Source organism: Chelmon rostratus, chromosome 9, assembly GCF_017976325.1.
Source record: "Chelmon rostratus isolate fCheRos1 chromosome 9, fCheRos1.pri, whole genome shotgun sequence".
NCBI classification, from domain to species: Eukaryota; Metazoa; Chordata; class Actinopteri; order Chaetodontiformes; family Chaetodontidae; genus Chelmon; species Chelmon rostratus.
In genome coordinates this window covers 17,851,143-17,870,577 of record NC_055666.1, presented here as the reverse complement: position 1 = coordinate 17,870,577, position 19,435 = coordinate 17,851,143, and the positions used below count along the sequence as shown (strand labels likewise).

The 19,435-nt window shown below is 40.9% G+C and overlaps 1 protein-coding gene across 3 annotated transcripts in view; it reads right to left on the bottom strand.

Moving 5' to 3' along the window:
• The window catches only part of fgf13a (fibroblast growth factor 13a), a 95,119-nt gene that overhangs the window by 17,529 nt on the left and 58,155 nt on the right, over nt 1-19,435 (bottom strand). Inside the window, exons 1-3 of one of the 3 annotated variants that reach the window (XM_041943709.1) lie at nt 12,558-12,947; nt 7,150-7,260; nt 462-565 (exon numbers count right to left, since the gene is read on the bottom strand). In XM_041943709.1, the coding sequence (XP_041799643.1) occupies nt 462-565; nt 7,150-7,260; nt 12,558-12,588 (246 nt within the window). In that variant the 5' untranslated portion in view covers nt 12,589-12,947. Of the gene's footprint in view, nt 1-461; nt 566-7,149; nt 7,261-10,297; nt 10,488-12,557; nt 12,948-19,435 lie in introns of those variants that run through there. The other 2 variants (XM_041943708.1, XM_041943707.1) reach the window with 2 other exon arrangements.

The following is a 19,435-nucleotide window of genomic DNA, read 5'->3' as shown; positions in this document are numbered from 1 at the left end:
CTTGCTCAGATTTAGTTGATTTGGTCATTTTTCCTTGATTTTTGTGCTTGTACCATGGGTACATAGGTTACATAGTTAAATGGTTTCTTTCTTAGTTTATTTCAATGTGATATACAATAGTCCGCACATTGTGTTTTATTTTCAAAATTGACTGGGTGCTCTATGCCCGTCTTGAGTCTGACTTCCTCATTTCCTGTCTGGCTTGATCTGCTCTCTGCAGCGTGACGTTGCTTCCGTCAAAAATAGACTAGCGGCTTACATACCATAACACCTTTAAAAGTATCTGCCTGCTCTCACGTCTTTTTTGCTTTTCTTGACATTGCTCATGTCACCATAGTAACACAGATGTCTGCCAGAGACCTAATATCCTTTCTGCATACAGCTGAACTAGAAGGTCAGCCACTAGGATAGAGACACACATGCACACAAACACTCAGACATACATAAAGTGAGACACTTACTGATGTGTACAGGTAGCCCTCACTGTTCATAGCCAGATAGAGTTTGGTCTGCACCCCCTGGATGGCCACCACTCGCAGCCCCACTGGAATAAGGTTAAACATGGCTGGAAAGAGACAGGCAAGAGAAACAAAGGATTAACAAAGCATACACGCTCATCTCTATTTAATACACTCATATTAAAAAAAAAAAAAAGACCATAAATAAATATGCAACAATAAATCCCTTTGATTATATATATATATGGCATTTGAGAAACGCTTTAAAAGTGTTCAGTGCAGGTACCTTGTGGTAACATAGTAGATAAATACATCAACATATATAGTTCTTGTGTCAACATTACCACTGCTGTCTAACTCTGTTCCAGTGTTACAGCACAAGCAAGAAAGTGGACAAATGTTACTGAGAGAAATCCAATTTTTAAAGCAAGCCCGAAGCATAATGAACTCAGGCTAACTATGTAGCATTCACTATAAGGGGTTGAATTAGTTAATAGTGTTCCCTCCCTCTGTCTGGATGGAAGAGAGAGTTGTCAAAACCAAACCACAAATAGAGGTACGACATAAGCTCAGGGACTCAACCACTCTCTCCTGAGGGTATTTCATAAAGCAAATGAACAAAATCAGAAACAAGAGACTGAAAAAGAGACAGCAGCTCCCATTGTTGCTCCCATATTCATACACATGAACTAAAATGGTATGCTGTGTAAAGTTAAGACCTAGTATTGCAAACATATTATGTAAAATTCTTTGAGCTGGAAAGAAATGTAGCCAAATGTAAATCTACGGTAATGACAGTGCTGTTATCCGACAACTCTGCTCTCCCCATCTTGTCGATCATCTTCAGCATTACGTATGAGTGCGGAAAGATAAAAAACACTTGCACACCTCTGTGCACAGACGTTATGCTCATGCTGAAACACACATAAACCTGTCTGTGACTAGCAGGCTGAGTCGTGAGGCAGAGAGAGCCAGCGGCGGCCCAGCTGGTCAATGAGGTACACCTCTACCTAATTAATGTCGGCCTGCACTGTATACAAGTGTGTCTGCATGTGTTTCATAAGATGCTGGCAGAGAACCACGGGCTGAATAGAGAAAAGCACATGAACATCCACCTGAAAGTCTGTAGTCGTGCTTCTATCCAAAAAAAAGATACTTCTCGCCTTTTGTTCTGACTATTGTTGGACATACTCCCAAACAGTGATGCCATCATCGCTGCTGTGGATTTTTGTTTAACCCTTTTGATAGTACCAAATACAGTAAATAATGTCCACTAGGAGGATCATAACTGTAAAGACTGTACATTGCCATATTAGGACACAGACTTCTGGGGTTAAACAGAGGAGAAATTAAACTTCTCTTTCTCACATCAGTTAAGTTGTGAGTCAGAGTTTTCCCTTACTATAGGTCCTCTTGTCAGCCACTATCTGCAGAATCCTTTGAGTGCACTATAGAGGCTTTTTGATGGGCTATTTCATCTGCCCTTATTGCTTTAACACTGCAAGCTTCCTTCTCTCCGGGCTTTCATTGTAAACAACAGCCATAGGAATGCATAATGTATTTACTTGTTAGAGTAAACGGCATTGCCAGCATATTCTTGGTTGAATGGAAAGGCATTTAAGTCCCAGAACCACTCGCTCTGTGGTTCGCTGTCTTCCTTTTCTCACAGCCTCTCCATCTGTCTTTTTATCTCTCAGTCTACCTCTGTTTTTTTTCTAATGCCACATGAAATGTTGTTCACGACATACTCTCCTGTCAGCAATGGCATGTTTTAAATTTAATGGTGATTTTATCAACATAACAAATGTCAGGGTTTTGGACAGATAAAGTGACTGATGCATTGGATAGTGACTTGGTTGATCGGAAGCCATATTTCCAAAACAGCTGTCACAAATACATAATGCTTTAGTGTAGTCAGTAGTATGATACTCAGCAGCAAAAGGATTTAACATTTAGCATTTTTTTTTCTCATTTATTCATTACATTAGAACTCCTCATCCATTTCTCCTGAAACTGACTTCTCCTTACTGATACTGCGTTTTGCATGGTGGAGGGTCCTTAACACATCTTAGATTCTCAATTATAATCTCAGGTACTGTATGGTTGAGTTATTTGGTTAGCCAGCTCACACCACTTTTCATACACACAGTTAGCAACAGTCCCATAATGGTACAGCAATCAGAAGATGGCTCCCTCGGGAAAGACGCATCACTCCCTATCTTGAAGCTTTCAATACTACTAATTGGTGCATCCTTGTTAATGTCTTCTTAGGCAGCTATGTACTACACAGCAGATGCTGCCAGTAAAATGTATATCTCATAGGACTGGGGTTCTCAAATCTATTACTCAAAGGTCTACGTCTTATTTTCTGGAACATGTGGTGATAACAAAATAACATTTAATCAGTTTATTAATGTCACATCTCTTGTGATGGGGACAGCATGAAACAGACAGACAAGGCTCAGACATTGAGTCCATGTTTATTTCTGGTTCAGATTCTTATAACTACAATCACACTAAATTGCCTACTAGAAATAACGAGACAAATTCTCTGTCTGTGACTTTGGAGCTGATTTTTCTGATGTAATGTTAATGTGTGAACTCAGCAGCAACAACACACAACACTCTCTCCGGCAGTTAACGTCACCATGTCAGCAACAATAGGAAAATATGGGATGGGATGGGATATGTGCATGCTGTGAATGATCAGGTACGCTGTATATTCAGCCTTTCAAACAATTTATTGATCAATAGGAAATTTATTTCAAAGTAGAAAATATTACACTCCATGACATGTTCTAGCCTATTCATACCATGAGGTATGGCAGCGGTCCTCAACTACTTTTGTCCAAGGGCCAGAATTTTTTATAAACTGACTTTATACATCTGACTTTCCAAAAAAAAAAAAAAAAAAACATTTAGGCCTAATTGGGCGATTATATGTATAATATATTCACTTTTTTACACAATGTTATTTTTATGAGCCTATGTCATTGTGAACAGACAGGAAATTCATAATAACTAAACGGGAGATGACTGGTTTGAAGGTGGAGTAGAGAGGACGGAGTCAGAGAACAATATGATGGAAGAATATGAGTGGGTGAACTATCAATTACAGACTTTTGGCTTTTGACTTCAACATCCTCTCTCAACCCAAACATAAACTACACTCAATTATTTCATTTTTACACAACTTTTCTCAACGAGGAGGACTGAGGAAAGAACTTGTGTAATACTTTTGTTTACGTAGTTTTCATTATTGTAACAAATTTCTGTTTGGAGCATTCTTCAATACTGCAATGTGAAGGCTCAACACTTTCTTGGCAGAAATCCATTTTAACATGGCACCAACAGCAAACTTTCCTCCAACCATTGTTCAGATTGATCCATCTTGGCTTTGCTGTAAACAGAGCTAGAGGGGATGTGAAGCAATGTTTTTATAAGAAATCTCTCCTCACTACAATGTCAAACCGTAAAGATTCACAGACTTATTCAGGTATAACTTTTAGATTTACGTAAATACATTATGTACTCTTCTTTGTAGCACAGTTTTAGATTTGATGATTTGATTTCTTCCTCTCCCGAAACATCTTGCTACGTGAGTGGTTCTTGTCTTTATAATTGCACCCTTCTCGCACTGCGTTGCTCACAGAGTTTCCACCCTTCACCACCACTCCCACCATTGGCGCACGTATACACATTCGCAGTCCACTTCATTTCAGAAGGATTACCAGCCAGCGCCCTGATGGAGATTTTCAAGAGGGGAAACTTAATTACTTCCTGGCTCCTAGAAACACCTGAGCACACTGAAGAGGATGACAGGGCCACCGCCCACTCACAGACCTTTCCTAGTGCAGAGAGGCCTGTGGAACAAGAAGGGTGGGGACGCCTGAGGGACAGTTATCATGATTGCTTGCAGGCTGTCTCTGTTTCCTCAGAGTCATGACCAGTTCAATGCGACAATAAACCTGAAGGTTACCAGCAATCGCAAGTCATATTTTAAACATTTATCCTATCTGTTACTCATCCAGCAGGCCTGCAATCAGAGCGGTCTAAATATGACAGCACGACGAAGCATTGGGAGCTATAAAAATAGGCTGTTTTACATCATTACACAGCTGATTAGTGTTCAACTGCAGTGGCTCTTAGTTACAGTAAACTGAGTTACTTAGAAATATGTAACGTAGACTTTTGTCTAAATATTGTAAGAATCTTGTAATCATTTACACCTTAGGATTAATTGCATTTGTTAGTATAGTGCTGATATTTGAAAGATGGCACTGTAACAACCAACAATGTGTTGATTGTTGGGGAAAGGACAATAATAATGTTTTGTTCAAGTTTCCAACGATTTTTTTTAACAGTTTGTGGCAATTAAATTGGCATATATCTGAGAATATCTGTGAATTACTTCAGACTTGCCCATTTCTTTGCCTAATTTTGGGATGCACAATATCTCCAATCTTGCTGACATTAAATTGGAAAATTGGACATTTTAACAAATCCTTACAATCTGAATCTTTGAGTCTAATTAAAAAGAAAGATATACATCTGTTAAGATGAGTGAAAAGGAACTGCATATTGAGCATTGAAACAGTACCCTCATTCTATCAAAGAAAAGGATTTAGAATTGCCTCACAGTGCTGTTTTTTTTTTTTTTTCTAGATACCCAGTGGGGTTGATTCGTTGTGATGCAACACAAGAAAGTGGTTTATGCTGTATCAAATGGGAGAGAAATCACTGGGATTTATGAGACTTGGATTTGTTATTTCTGACGAGGTTTGCCTTCCTAATGGAAATGTCACACAAATATCAAATTTCTTTATTACCACAGCCAGACAGCCAAGACCGTCTTCTTAGCAAGCTACAGTAGCAAAGACCAAATTGTTGTTTGTGTGTGTGTGTATGTGTGTGTGTGTGTGTGTGTATGCGCATTTCAGTAGGTCCTCTCCCACCATCGCAAGACACCAGTAGCTCCAAGAGGACTGTGCTCTCCGTCACCATGGAGACAAGCGCACCCAGCGCCTAACAACGCTATTTTTGGAGCAGTGCAAAGAGCTTCACTCTTTCTCCTTTTCCTATTCAGCAGCACTCTTTAATTTTCTCTTCAAAAACTATTTTGGTGCCAGTGCAAGCCAGTTGTTATGTAAGTCAAGAGAAAAGTGAGTCCGTGCAGACATGATGGGTGTGGTGGTCGGTGGGTGGGATGCCTTATAATATTCTGTGTGTGTGTGTGTGTGTGTGTGTATGTGAGATGTGATTTCATTATGTCCGTTTCTACTCCTGCACGTAGTTTGCTGTGTTGTATTTAAAAAAAAAACAAATTACAAGGTGTCCTGCTTAAACAACATCCCACTTGCACCAAGCTGCTATTTATATGTAAGATACACACGCTATCACTACCAAGTTAGTAACTGAATACAGAGGTACTAACTCAGAGGCTCCAGAAGTGTTTACATCCACTCAGTGGTGGGATTACACAGCAAGTATTACATCAAAGCTGTTTCAGAGTGCCATGCAGATCTTTTCCTCAATGATATTGTTTTGATATGGGGGAAAAGTGGAACGGCTGTACTGCTCTAATTTTTAAAAGCATCTAGTGATCACTAAGGCTGGTCTTAAATCAGATTTTATTTTCAATTACGATTGTGGCTTCCAACGATTTTGCAAACAGAATAATCAAGATAAAGCAAATTATCTGTTTTAGCAATAATGCTCTTGTTTTGTCTTGTGCTCTAATTCCAGTGCACCCCTTTCACTCACAGAGGTGCACTTTTGCCCCTGCCTAAAAGGCTGAACTAACTCTCAGCCAGGCTGAACAGTCATATGTGAAAAGCCAGTCACGCCAACCACTGCTTGAAAAAGATATTATAATAATAAGTTTAAAGTTCAAGGAAATCCATCATATTTTTAAAAGTTCAGTAAATGCATGTGTTACAAAAATCATGATCTCAAAATTGGCCAAAATAATCATAATTATGATTATTATTTGCCTTATCAAGCAGCCCCTGTGTTCACTGCACTGTCTAATTATAAGGTTGCATATTTCTGCTCTATTGTTACCAGACAAGTGGCTGTGCTGTTACTCTTCCATTGATCTACTCTTTAATCTGTCTATTGGAAAACAAAGAGCTGGTGGGTGTAATGGCTGTGACAGGGATGCATCAGTACATAGTATAAGACAAAACTGGCTCTCAACACAGAGGCAGTGTGTAGGAGAGTAAAAAGCCAATCACCATCTGTGCTTAGGCCGCCATAGGATGACTTTGATTAGATGAAATTAAACAGGCACTCTGTACTGCAGCACTTAAATGCACTGACAGAAGAATTTAGTGTTTTATCTCTGTACTATGATATTGAATGTTAATCCATCGATTGATTACCTATAAACAACAGTTTGAGTGCTGTTCAAAACTAATATTCAGTAGGTGAATGCAGTATTCATTATGACACGTAAAAAAAAGACAAGCTACAGTTTGTCTCTTAAACTCATTCAAGGGGTGTGAATTAAATGTGCACGTTGGCATTTTATTAGATGGTATGTAGCTAATGCAGTCCTGCCTGTAGCACATAGAATTGACAGTAGCAAGGTAAAAGGCTCCCCATAACCAGCAGTACAGCAGTACATGCTGTACTGCTGGCAGTGGGTGTATGATAAATGAGGGGAACGAAATATTGTAATGAAACTTACTGTAACCATTGTCCTCCTCCTTCGTTCCATCAATGGTTCCATCTGCCTGCAGCTGCAGGTGGAAACCTTGTCGACTGTACAGCTTCGTCACAATCCCCTTCAGCTGGGGCTCTGTGGAAGCAGAGGGGGCACAGAGACAGGAAGACGCCAAGAATGAAACCACAGACTGTAGAAAAACATGAATGCAGCAACGTGATGTCACCTGTAGCCTTCTAAAGGGACATTTTGAAGCTTCACTTTACTGCTCGCTGCCATTTTGGAAGTTACTGGAGCCACAAAATCCAATTTAGTCGAAGGGTGGTGCAGCCGAGATGGGGCAAAAAGGATCAATTACAACGGCTGTGATAGGCTGAGACGCATGTCAGTCAAGTAAACACAAAAACATGCCAGAGGCAGCAAATTCAACTATTGAGATCTCCCTTCTTGTGGAAGAGAATAAGAGACTCTTTCAAGGGAGTGTCCTGTGTTGTTAGAAAGTATTGAAGCTATAACCTGCCAGCCATTAGAGGAGCCGCAGTTTAAGATTTTTTTCACATTGGCTTGACCACTCAGTCATGGTGGTTGCACTTTTAGGAAATGAAAGGACGTATAAGGGTGTGGGCTTGCTGATATGCCATATGCAAACTCCCACTGATCTTTTAGCCACTTTACAATGGCCATTTCACTTTTATTGTGCAGATTATTAACAAACAAAGCAAGATATCTGATAAATTCAGACAATTTAAATGACATTTATGTTTAATAAAACTGTCAGATCAGCCACAGAAAATAGATGCTAATATAATTTAAATGGCAAAATTGTAAGAACTACAGTTTGGTTAATGTTGTTGTGTCCAGAATTCATGAAAACTGACAAACTCTCTGTCTTTTCTCTGCAGTGGAACAGAGGTGACTAAAAAGGCAGCCCCTTTGGCTTGGCAATAGAGAAATAAGAGCACAGATGGACAACAGCAAATAGTATCAATTTTGAAACTGGCTTAAGGGAGTGTGTGGTGGCTCAGTGGTCTAAGACGACTTCTTGCATGTCACCCACTGTTTCTTTCTCCATGCCTTCCATCATTCTGGACGTGCAATAGAGATTGACAGAAAAATTATCATTTAAAAACCTGCCTTGGTTCACAGGAAATCATAATAATTAGTTTGGGATATGTGCAGTTAAACAAAAATCTTTACTTTGGTTAAATGTGTGATGTTTAGTACAGTTACGTACAATTAGAAAGTATGGCATATTTAAATTTTACGTGTAAAATATAGCACTTGTGATCGATGAAGTGCTCATTTCAACGTTTTTCAAATGTCTGCTAATAGATTTAAAACAGACTAAAAGGAATATGGAGTAATTAAAAGAGTTTTAACAGTTAAATAGGCAAAAGCAACATTATCATGAGTGGCAGCATATAAAACGAGCCTCAGTACATCTAAAAGACAATAGTGTTAAGGGGTAGGTCATTTACTTTTGAAGTGGCTAGGCAGCCTGTCTGTGTTCCATCAGTGTTATGTCTGATAAGAGCTAAGTGCTCTCCATACCCTGGTTACTGTCCCTGGTGGAGTGTCCTTTACTGTGGTTTACCACACCTTTCATCTATCCTTTCATCTCACTTACCTTTCAGAATTGCCACGTCTAGCCTTGCTAAGGTTACTTTTGCTGCGGAGAACATTTATTCAGTTTATACACTGGGAATATTGCAACGATTTTGTTGTAAAACTTTGCACACTTCATGATCAAGTAATGAAGTGTACAAAGGTTCATACTTTCAGGCTAACTGTAGCTTGAAAATATGCACCTGACCTACGGTCGGATGATTTTCACGTACGGACATGCATTGAGAAATGCACACGTCAGCTTGTACTGTAAACATAGAGGAACATGATCATCTGCAAAGCACATTACCAGACAACACACCAGACTACACTCAGAGTCCACACTGTTTTTCCAAAACATGCCAGCCTATTGTGTTCGCTAAGTGTCTAAGTCATACACAGACAACGCCTTCCTCTTGGCACTCAATGCCTTCTCCGCAGGATAGAAATGGAAACTGGAAGTGAGAGGGGTGCAAAAACTGTAGGACAGTTGTTGCATAAACATGCACCATAACATCCATGTGCATCAAATACAGAGTTAGAAAACTGCTTGGAAATGAATGAAGTGGAAGGGATTCGATAAAACCTGGGAAAAATCACAGAACTGACTTGTGTAAGGCTGTGCAGTCGCCACGTCCACACACATCAAGAAACTGGACACACCTGACAAAAGGTGAGCTTATGACCTGAGGAAGATGTGATCAGATCAGATATGCAGCCGTGGTCACTTCAGCACTGGATTTGTAAGAGAGTGTGTGCTTTAGGCTACAGGGACACTCTACTGTCCCAGCAATAATAAGAGTGCTTGAAGAGCCACCCTGGACCCTCACATGTTAAAGTAATACGTACACTTATAATGCTAATACTAATATATTTCTAATAGTTTTATTTTCAGTTCTGACAGGTAACACTTATTTCTTCTTACCAAACAATTATTTTTTCAGCTGGATACTTTTCAAGAACTTGACATTAAATGGGAAGTATTTTTGAACTATTGTGAGGTCTGTTTAAAATTCTAAATAAAAGTTAGGCCCTGCTTATTTAAATCTGTATCAACTTGCGTCTCTCTCTTTTTTAGATTCATTATAAAACTTTATTTAAGTTACAGTCTCCTCAAATGCACCATTAGTAGTATTAATCCATTTTGGAGACTGATAATACAGAAATGACCTGTGATGTGATTATGATTATGCAATTTCATTTGAACAGTGAATAAGGAGTTGTACGTGACAGTGAAGGCTTTAGTGGTTTCCAAAATAGACGTAATAAGCACGTTTGTATATCTTGTCCAGTGTGGGACTGAATAAGTAGACGATGAAGAATGAAGTATTAGTTTAATAGATAAGTCAGAGCAGCCGGAGATGCCAAAGGTGACCTCTCTGTGGACCAACTTCATAAGGGAGCCCCCTCATTCTCCCACCAGCTTTGCCAGAGTTATTAATCGTCTGAATCTTACAGTGGAGCAGCATTCAGTATAGTCCATCTTGTTTAGGTGGCATTTGAATATAATGGCAGCCTACAATGAGTGATCGTGAGGACAACAGCCTGATGAAATTGCACAACAGACCTGGTCGTCTCCTTCGCCTCTTCTTGGAGCCGAAGAGTTTGACCCTGGAGAAAACGTTTAGTCGGCTGGGTTTTTCACAGCTTCCTTTGGTTTTACTGGGGCTGCTAACGCAGCGGCAGGCATTAGTCTTCTCCCGCTCCCTCGCCTGCCTCTTCTGCCTTATGAGGGAGCTGGCAATCGCTGCAGCCATGGCCAGTTTGGCAGCGCTTTGGAAAAAACTTCCGGAGAAGCGTGAAAACAATCACCTTTAAATCCAGAAACCTGGATTCGGGAGGGAAACGTCCAGGCGCAGCGGTAACGATCTGAGGCGACTACAACGATTCGTTAAATAACGAAATAAGTGAGGAGTGAACAGTAAAATAGTCCCAGTAGTGCGGTAAAGCCAGTTAGATAATGTCCAAATGAATCATTTTGTCATGAATTTGAGCGTTATTCGGGAATTGTCCGATGTATCCCCAAGGAAAAAAAGTGAAACTTAGCAAAAACCAAAAACCACACGTTCCGCCGTGAAGCTGCACAAAGACTTCCAGCACAGCACGTTGCATGTTCCTCCAGCTGCTTCATTTTCTCGGCATCACAACAAATACGCACAAACCCAGTCTCATCATCCCACTGAACTACGTGGCCGCGCACATGGTAGACAGGTAGTCGTGAATGAACCTCACTGCGCAGCTAGAGGATGGAAACACCTGTTTGCAGACGCCGGGAGAGTGTTTGCAGGGCTCTTTATCTGGTTCCCCTGATCCCTCTCTGAAGCTGCTGCTGCGAGAAAGAGACTTACACCGCGTTGTAGAAAGGCAACGAAGAGCATGTGAACGAGTCGTTAAAAAGATCCCTTTTGTTTTTCTCCCTTTTGCCGACGCGATGCAACGTGAGGTACAAGCAGGAGGCGCCTCGTTCTGGATGCAGGATCCCAGCGCAGCGCAAAGCACAGGCTCAGCTGAGCTGCCGGGAGCATCCCACCGACAACCTGGAGAGTGAGCAGTGGGGAGGAGGCAGGGGACAGGGAGTCGAACACAAACCCAGCCAGTATGCCCAGAAAACGTCCACATGAGACAATTCATATTACATGGAAGAGAAAGGGGGCGTATGTGGCGTGGGGGCGGGGAGGTGTCACACAAAAGAGAGAGAAGGAGGGAATACTGCATGTTTTAGATGTTTTATTAGGCAAGACTGGACAGAAAGGCGCGGGGGGGGGGGGGGGGGGGGGGGGGGGGGGGGGGGGTTAAGAACTGCTGATGCAGCTCGGTTAAGGCTGTGACGAATTTCCAAAAATTAAATCACATGTTTCAAACTTGGCTTAGAGTACGAGAAATTCATGCTGTAAGAAAGGCGATTAAGTAACTATAATAATATTATTTATCAGCTAATATCTCGCCTCGGCTTGCAGATGACTGAGGGATAAAACAGCAGGTAGCCACCAACACGTCAGCTGTGATGTTAATGCAGTGAATATTATGGTGAAATAAGCAGCGATTTTTGTGTGATGTAATAAGAATCAAACTGGCGGATAATCAGCATCACAACCTCTCATTTCATATTAACTTGTATATCACTAAAATATGAATTCCCCCCGCCATTCCACATTTAGGACGTCTATCTCCATGCGTCTTTTATAATAGGTCTCTCTACTGGTAAAATATGAATCTACATCATGAAACTGCCAGCTGATGAAAGTGCCGTGAACCCCAGGCCAAAGGTTATGTTCTGACACTGATGTCTGTCATTCTGCACCCCAGCCTGCTTTGCTCAGCTAACAGCCTTAATCAATGGTGCCATCTACAGTCCTCATCCAAAACTGTAGCTGTAACTGTATTTAGTCCCTCTGATTCATAGCAGACGCCAGCAACACACCTCAGGATGATGTCTTTTGCGGTGAGTAAATATGAGGCGTTGCATATTATAAGTAGTACAGTAGATACAGTAAATCACTCTAAAACTAGACATTAACCCACAGCTAAAATATGAACCTTCAACACGTGTTCTGAATAAACACAAAAGCTCTGAGCAAGAAGCGTCAAAAGTCAGGCGCAAAGAGCCCACTTCAGCACCACGGACAGCTCCAAGACGCTCCAAGACCCTCACCAACAGAGTAAAGCTCTACTAGACACCACATCTGGCTTTACTTCAGATCACTTCTATGGTTTTGTTTCAGAAGAAACACAATTTGAAGTAAAAAAAAATTTGCAAAACGAGAGCAGCCTAAAAACAAAACAAAACAAAACAAAACAAAACAAAAACAAAAAAAACATCAGCCTACCTGAAACCGATTTTCTCAAGGGAAAAGTCATGATTCTCTGCAGCGGAACCAAAGCGGACACCTGGATACTTGCAGTCTCGGGCGGTGAAGTGGCGGAGAGTAGTGTACAATCAGCAAAGTTCAAACCATTGTCAGACAACTGTCAGCGGCGCAGTGGAAGGGAAAGCATCGAGGCGTGGCCATCAGCAGGAAGATCGTTACAGGACATTAGCGACATGCCATTACGACTCCTAAAACGCTCATTAAACATTCATTTCGAGGTCTCGTTGATCCGGCAAACACGGGCGTGTATTCGCTGTATCGCTGCGCTCGGCGGGGGCCGGATTGAACAGAAGTGATCGAAAACGAAGGCTGAGATTGGACTTCCTTCTTGGGGCAGAGAAGACTTTGCTCTCATGTTACGAAAACTGATGTAAAATGATCCGATAATGCGTTGACTAAACCGGTTATGCGGGCCTGTCTACTTTCGACTTGAAAAATATCGACGTACAATCAGCTGAGACAACATGCATTAGGGGAAAGTGTTGGTTTTTTTTTTAGAGAGAAAGAAACTGTTCTCTGTTCTGAGATTGCGCAAATATGACATTAGTGATTTTTTTTGCAGTGATGCTGAATGCAGTGGGTCTTTTACAGCTCTATTTCATATTAGTCCAATAATGTAAAACATGTGAGTAAATGTAAAGGATGCTGTATGGCTCTTTATAGATGTGAGTAAAGCGGATTTGGTGATGCAGCTTAGGTAATGATGGGTTAAATGAACTCTGGTCAGGTACAGTGAGCCTTACAGTAGATACTTCTGAGGGTCTCGCTGACTGTGCACAGCTCTGAACACTAGATGGAGCAAGTGGACTGGCTGTCAAGAGCAGCAGATTCTCCCTAAAGGGAAAATACACCTAAAAAACACTTAATCAGACATGCACCTCTGTGCTGAACTCGAATGAATGTTTTAATCACAATTTTGCGAGTTGGTTTATTCACAGTAACTTATTCATGTTTCAGTATGGAATTTATGACATTTTTATACACCACCATAAATGTACAAATACCCCTCTGCATCAGAGTGAAACAACAAATCAATTAGGTCACGACTGCAACAGAATGAATATTTTATTCAGAGATTGAGAGATAATGGAAGATGCTGACCAAGCAGCCATGCAGAAGCTGGCTTCCAATATATTGATTTACAAGGGATGTGGCTTAAATCTCATAAAGCATAAGGCTCTGGGGTGGTAAAAGCATTTCCTCTCCTTTTCTTTGATGCTCTCTGTAGTTAGCCCTCTGTGATGGCGTACAAGGTGTCTAACCTTTGACCCCACACAGTCTAAGAAATGATGGTCCCCAAAGTTGTTCAAGTTTGAATGGGGCTTTGTAGAGTCATCATCTTGAGAACAGCTGGCACTTTAAAATAAAGTAGTGATTATATCTTTAGCAGCAGTCTTTACTCTCACAAGACAAAACAATGATCTTACCTCAACCAACACACAATAAAACATTTTAAGTGGTGAGAAAGCAATCAAAGAATGATCCTCTGTGAAGCATGATTTCCTTTCCTTTAGCCAGTGATCACCTTAACTTACTTCATGTAGCAGCCATCAGGTTCAGCCACTAATGGTGTAATGTTTTAATGCTATTGTAATCAGCACTGCGCAATACCCTTGTTTCCCTCCACCTCTTTCTCAAGCTAACAGGAATGTCATTTTTACACACCGAAATTACTCAGATAATAAATCATTTCTCTTTCTGCCAGGTCCCCTAACAGAAAAAATACTCCAGAACTTTCAAAGTTCAAAATTGCAAAGTTTCAGTAGTGATCGTGGATCTGTTGGATGAGATGTAGATCTGTCACATTCATAACATCAATAAAAAGTTTAATTTTGTGCTATTTTAAATACTAGCATCAAACTTATTTGCTACACAGTTACTTTAGCTATGAATTGGCTGCCAAAGATAGTTGTAATGGAGTGTGTCACTAAGTTGAAATATTGAAGTTGAAAATAAGATATTTTACTCTGGAGAAATTCGAAAAACAAACGGATCAAATAAAATCAACAGTCAAATATTAATCTTTAATTGTTAAAAGATGGAACAATAATATTCTTAACTATGTATTCTACTTCCAACTAGTCTTAAAATGAACGTTAGTAACAGGATAATTTGTATTACTTTACTTTGACTCCCGTAATCTGTGACTGTATCTTAGATGTCTTAGCCTGTGTGAGTGAGAAATGTGAGTCAAAAATGACTACAACCACACTTCTTAGAGAAGGTGTACAGTATTAGTATGCACATGTGGGCCACATAATGGAAGAACTCGGGCACATTACTTTCTTAATGCAGCACCTTGTAAAATATGACCTACAGCAGCAATGCAATAGTTGAGGATGTCGCTATACAGCAGGCATACTGTGGTCCTACCCTCTGGTGGTACTGCTGCACTCTGGAAAAGGTGCACAAAAAAACCTCTATACAACCTGATTTACATTGTGGTGTACAGTATCCCTGCCTGGTACTATCCGATACCTCTAATTCTGCCCTGAGCAAACACAGACAGACAAATCTCAACACCACCAGTAGCAGATCCCAGGTTTTGCTTCAGTCCTCCCACTCCTGATAAACCCGAGCCATCACTCAAGCAGAGAGCGTGGCCCTTCAGGAGGATGGCTGGGTTTATCACTGACAGTTAGGAGGGCAGAGAGAGGTGATGGGAGTCGGGCTGCATTGTACAAGAGCGACACTAATCAAACACACCAAACATGATACTAAAGGAAGTGCAAATGTGTGTAGGCCTGATAATGTCCATCCTGCTGTTAGTGCTTAGCCAAGCTATGATGGAGAAGAAAAAACACCAAATAGCATACAATGGCACCAGTGGAACTGGTGAGATGAGTAAAGAAAGGAGGCATACTTTAAATAGATGAGAAGGTGTTTAAATAATAATAATAAAAAAAAGTCTACATCACACACATCTTTTTTATCCTAATTTCTTCACTGTCATTTATATTGAGAAGTCTCTGAAGAAAATATGGCTCTAGTCCTCTTTTGTCTGTGTCTTTTTGCAAGACAAAAGTGGACTTAAGCTATATTTGACTCATTTGAAGTCTACAAGAGGCTCAGCACTGCTCATTTGCAAATGAAAGCCAGTCACTGTCGAGCAGTTCACTCATGAACTATGCTGTCAGAAAATCAAGCCTCGCAGATAAGAGATAACACCTCAGCCTCTTGTTTTATTTAAATGCAAAAATGCTTCTGTCACAAAAAATACAGACACGAGTTCTTCTCTGTAATCTGCACCATCCGACACTGTAAATAAGATCAGGAAGAAAGTCACAAGGACATTCATACACACAGATGAACTGCCTCTGTGTGTGCCTGTGTGTGCTTTGGTTGCTTGTGTGCTTGTGTAGCGATGTGCCACGGGTACATTAATTACTGTAGTGCCCCAGAATGCCAGTCTACTGTTGCCTCCTGGGGGCACCTTCACTGTACCGCACTCTCACACACACATACACACACACAGTGAGAGAAAATAACAGAATAGCTAAAAGCATACAGGTCTGTCAGCTTCCATCATACAGCAACCATAGTATGTCTAATGTGTACAATTTAAATCTACCTGTGGCGTCCGAACCTACAACATGCATGTTTAATAATTTTGTTTCACAATATACTAGGCTTGCAATGTAGAATTAAAATATGTGTCTAAGAGCCAGCACTGTGAATCTGCTGTCATGGTAAAGGCTCAGAGCATTTACTCTTCCTTCCACAGTTAGCTGTACAAAAGTAGCTCCATAAAAAGCCTAACAGTGCAAGGACCACATGGCTTCACATGGACCTAAAAGGTCTCAGCACCATGCTGTTGCTGCTCTTGCCATCTCTGGCCACTAGAGAGCAGAACTCGAGAGTAAAAGGAGACAGGCCTGCATGCTGCCAAGGTTGAGCACTGTGTTGACCTTTGTATTATTAAATATAACCAAACAATTAAAGCTGTCTTTTCTTATTAATAACCTGAGGCTATCATGATAACACCAAGGGTTTAATGAATTTTAAAATTCATAGAGAAAAGTGGCCTCCAAGGGCAAACACTAAATAAATGGGGAGGTTAACCTTGCTCGCGGTGTGTAATAGAGGGCAAAGATGCATACTAGGATTGTGCCCCTGATTATATTGTGATATTTCACGTTCAGCTAAATTAATGTCTTCGCATACCAGCGGAAACTGCAATGGCAGGATTTTTAGTTCAAACTCTTGGTGCAGAGTGAGGGGATAGAGTGAAATATTATCAGGGGAAAAATGATCTCTGATAAGCTCAAAGGGTTGCTACTCAAACCATTCGGCCCTTTGGCAGCGTTCTGATGGCTGTCTGCTCGTTGTGTGTGCTCTGGTACAGTAAATCCACTACAACAGCAGCTTGCAGCATGCTAGGCCGCCAGTGCCATAGTGATACCACGCGTTACCATGGAGACTGCACATACGTAAGAGGGTGTGTGTGAAAGATGGAGAGAGCGAGAGAGAGAGAGTGTGCGCTGAGGATGGGGGTCGGATATTACAGAGCAAGAAACCATCAGTCACTCAAGGGTCCTGTGGAGGAGGGGGGCTAGAATATACAGTCACGCCTGGCCGGCAGACTCGTGGCAACGATTGTGTGATCTATCCCACCTCGTCGGAACCAGAGGGCTGTGTTCAGTACATGAAAGCAAGGAGTCAGTAGACTGAAACTGGACGACATGAGTCCCATTATTTCTCCCAGCAGGTGAAGCAGGATGATCTCCACCTCGGGGACAAACAAGCATGCAGGCTGAGGGTAGAGAAAGTGCCCAGATCTCCATCATGGGAGCTAAGCATCACTGAGGAACAGTATGTCACAATGTTTTATATGCTTGAAGTCTTAGATATATTTATTATGGATCATCAATAGTGCTTTATTAGTGGTCTTTTATCCTGTGTCTGAAGCACCAGAAATTATTATTAGCAGGTTAAGTTTTCTTGTAGTCGCCGTGAAAATAACATAAAATACAAATATTTTTAAACATCAATACTGAATTAATAAGAGGACATCTGAGCTGTGTGCCAGACTGCTCCTCATTAAACCACCACCAGCTCTACCTCCATCACACTTTAAAACCCTAAAACTAATTAGAGGCAGACAGAATGCCTGGCATTTGTCAGCTAACCTCTCACCTTTTGTATAACAACTGGCTTCAAAGTCTGTCTACTGATCAGCACTGCCATATTTTCTCTCACGCGGAGACAATACCTGCAGATATTTTTGTTGTCCAAGTGAAAGCAACATAATTCTATTTTATACATCAATAAAAGCTAAATATGGCAGTGAAACATAGAACTTTCAGGACTTGAGCATCTGCCAGATGCTTTGTATCTGTTTGGCTGATAACGACACAGATAGATGATGAGGTGCTCTGCCGAATCATTTTCTTCCATTAGATGTTTATGTGAAATCTGGACTTTCACAGCCAAATGCAGGCGTGATAAAAAAAAAAAGGGAGATCTCAAAAAATGACGTTTAAATGAATTCATTCATGTGTTACTCCACCCATCTCACAATATATGACGTAAATATTTATACTGTTATTTAATTATGTAAATACGACATTTTCAGCACCAACTACAACAATGGTCACTATTGTGATTCTAATAGGCTACTGAGGACATTACAAATACAAGGACAGAATAAGAGTATATTGGTTCATCTTTCTGCTTTTCACTGAGTTTTACTGTTTTGTTTGTGGTAGAAAAAAAAGTCTTCTGAGCAGTGTTGAGACATTGAATTTAGGGGGCTTTATAGTGTAAGTTCATGAAAATGAATCAATACACTTTGAGCCAGATACATCCCGACTGAATTAATTTAATAACACGACACCAAAGACTATTATCAAAGTGGATTTTAAAATATGTTCCTCCGCAACCTGTACTTTCAATTACAAAATGACAATTTACATTTAGATGTTTGGGGGGTAAATCGTATTAGCTCTTCCTTGCAGGTACTTGGTTTACCTTTAACAAAAATCACAGAGTGAAACACAACAAATACACTAGTGAATACATTTACACAAGCTCTGGTGTCTGTATATATATATATGTGTGTGTGTGTGTGTGTGTGTGTGTGTGTGTGTGTGTGTGTGTGTGAGAGAGAGAGAGGCTGTAATGACGTGGAGAAATCTCAATCAGAGGCACCAAACGGTGTGTGAAATGGCCAGAGTTCAGACGGCAGCCTGCTCGGAATGACTAATGCTGTACCAGCGATGTGCTCTCGTTACTCTGACACATACACGAGTGTAAAGTACCCTCCACACAGGCTCCCTAATTCTCTTGTCCTCTAACCAGCTGACCCTTATGTCTCCTCAGACTTCAAAGATGGGGATGGTTGATAATACTCCAGCTCCAGGTCCCAGACCTTAAAAACCTTGAAACTGATTCTCTCTGTTAAAAACAAAGTTTGGCATGCCAGCTTTGTCCCTATGAAAAAGAGGCAGGTTTATTTGGTGCTCGAGATTGGTTATGAAATATCAATGAGATGACAGCAGGCTATGGTTTTGTTTGAGCCACGAATGAAAATTGAAATGTAATATCTGTGTTTGTGTGTGTGTGTGTGTGTGCAGTGTGTGTGGATGGGTCTACCAATTGCGTGACCCCGCAGTTCTCAGATCCCCCGTGGGATTGTGGGTGAATCGTAGCCAATGTTGTTGTAAGCCGGAGGAAGGTGGCTACAAAGCCCCTGTGACTGATTGCTGTGTAGGGAGTCCTAGACGGTGTAAATACTTTAAACAGCGGCAGGTCTTACAGAACTAAAGCCACATTATAAGGCTGATTCAATAAACAGGCCTCAGTTCGGATTATACGGAAAGCAGTTTAACTGAGTG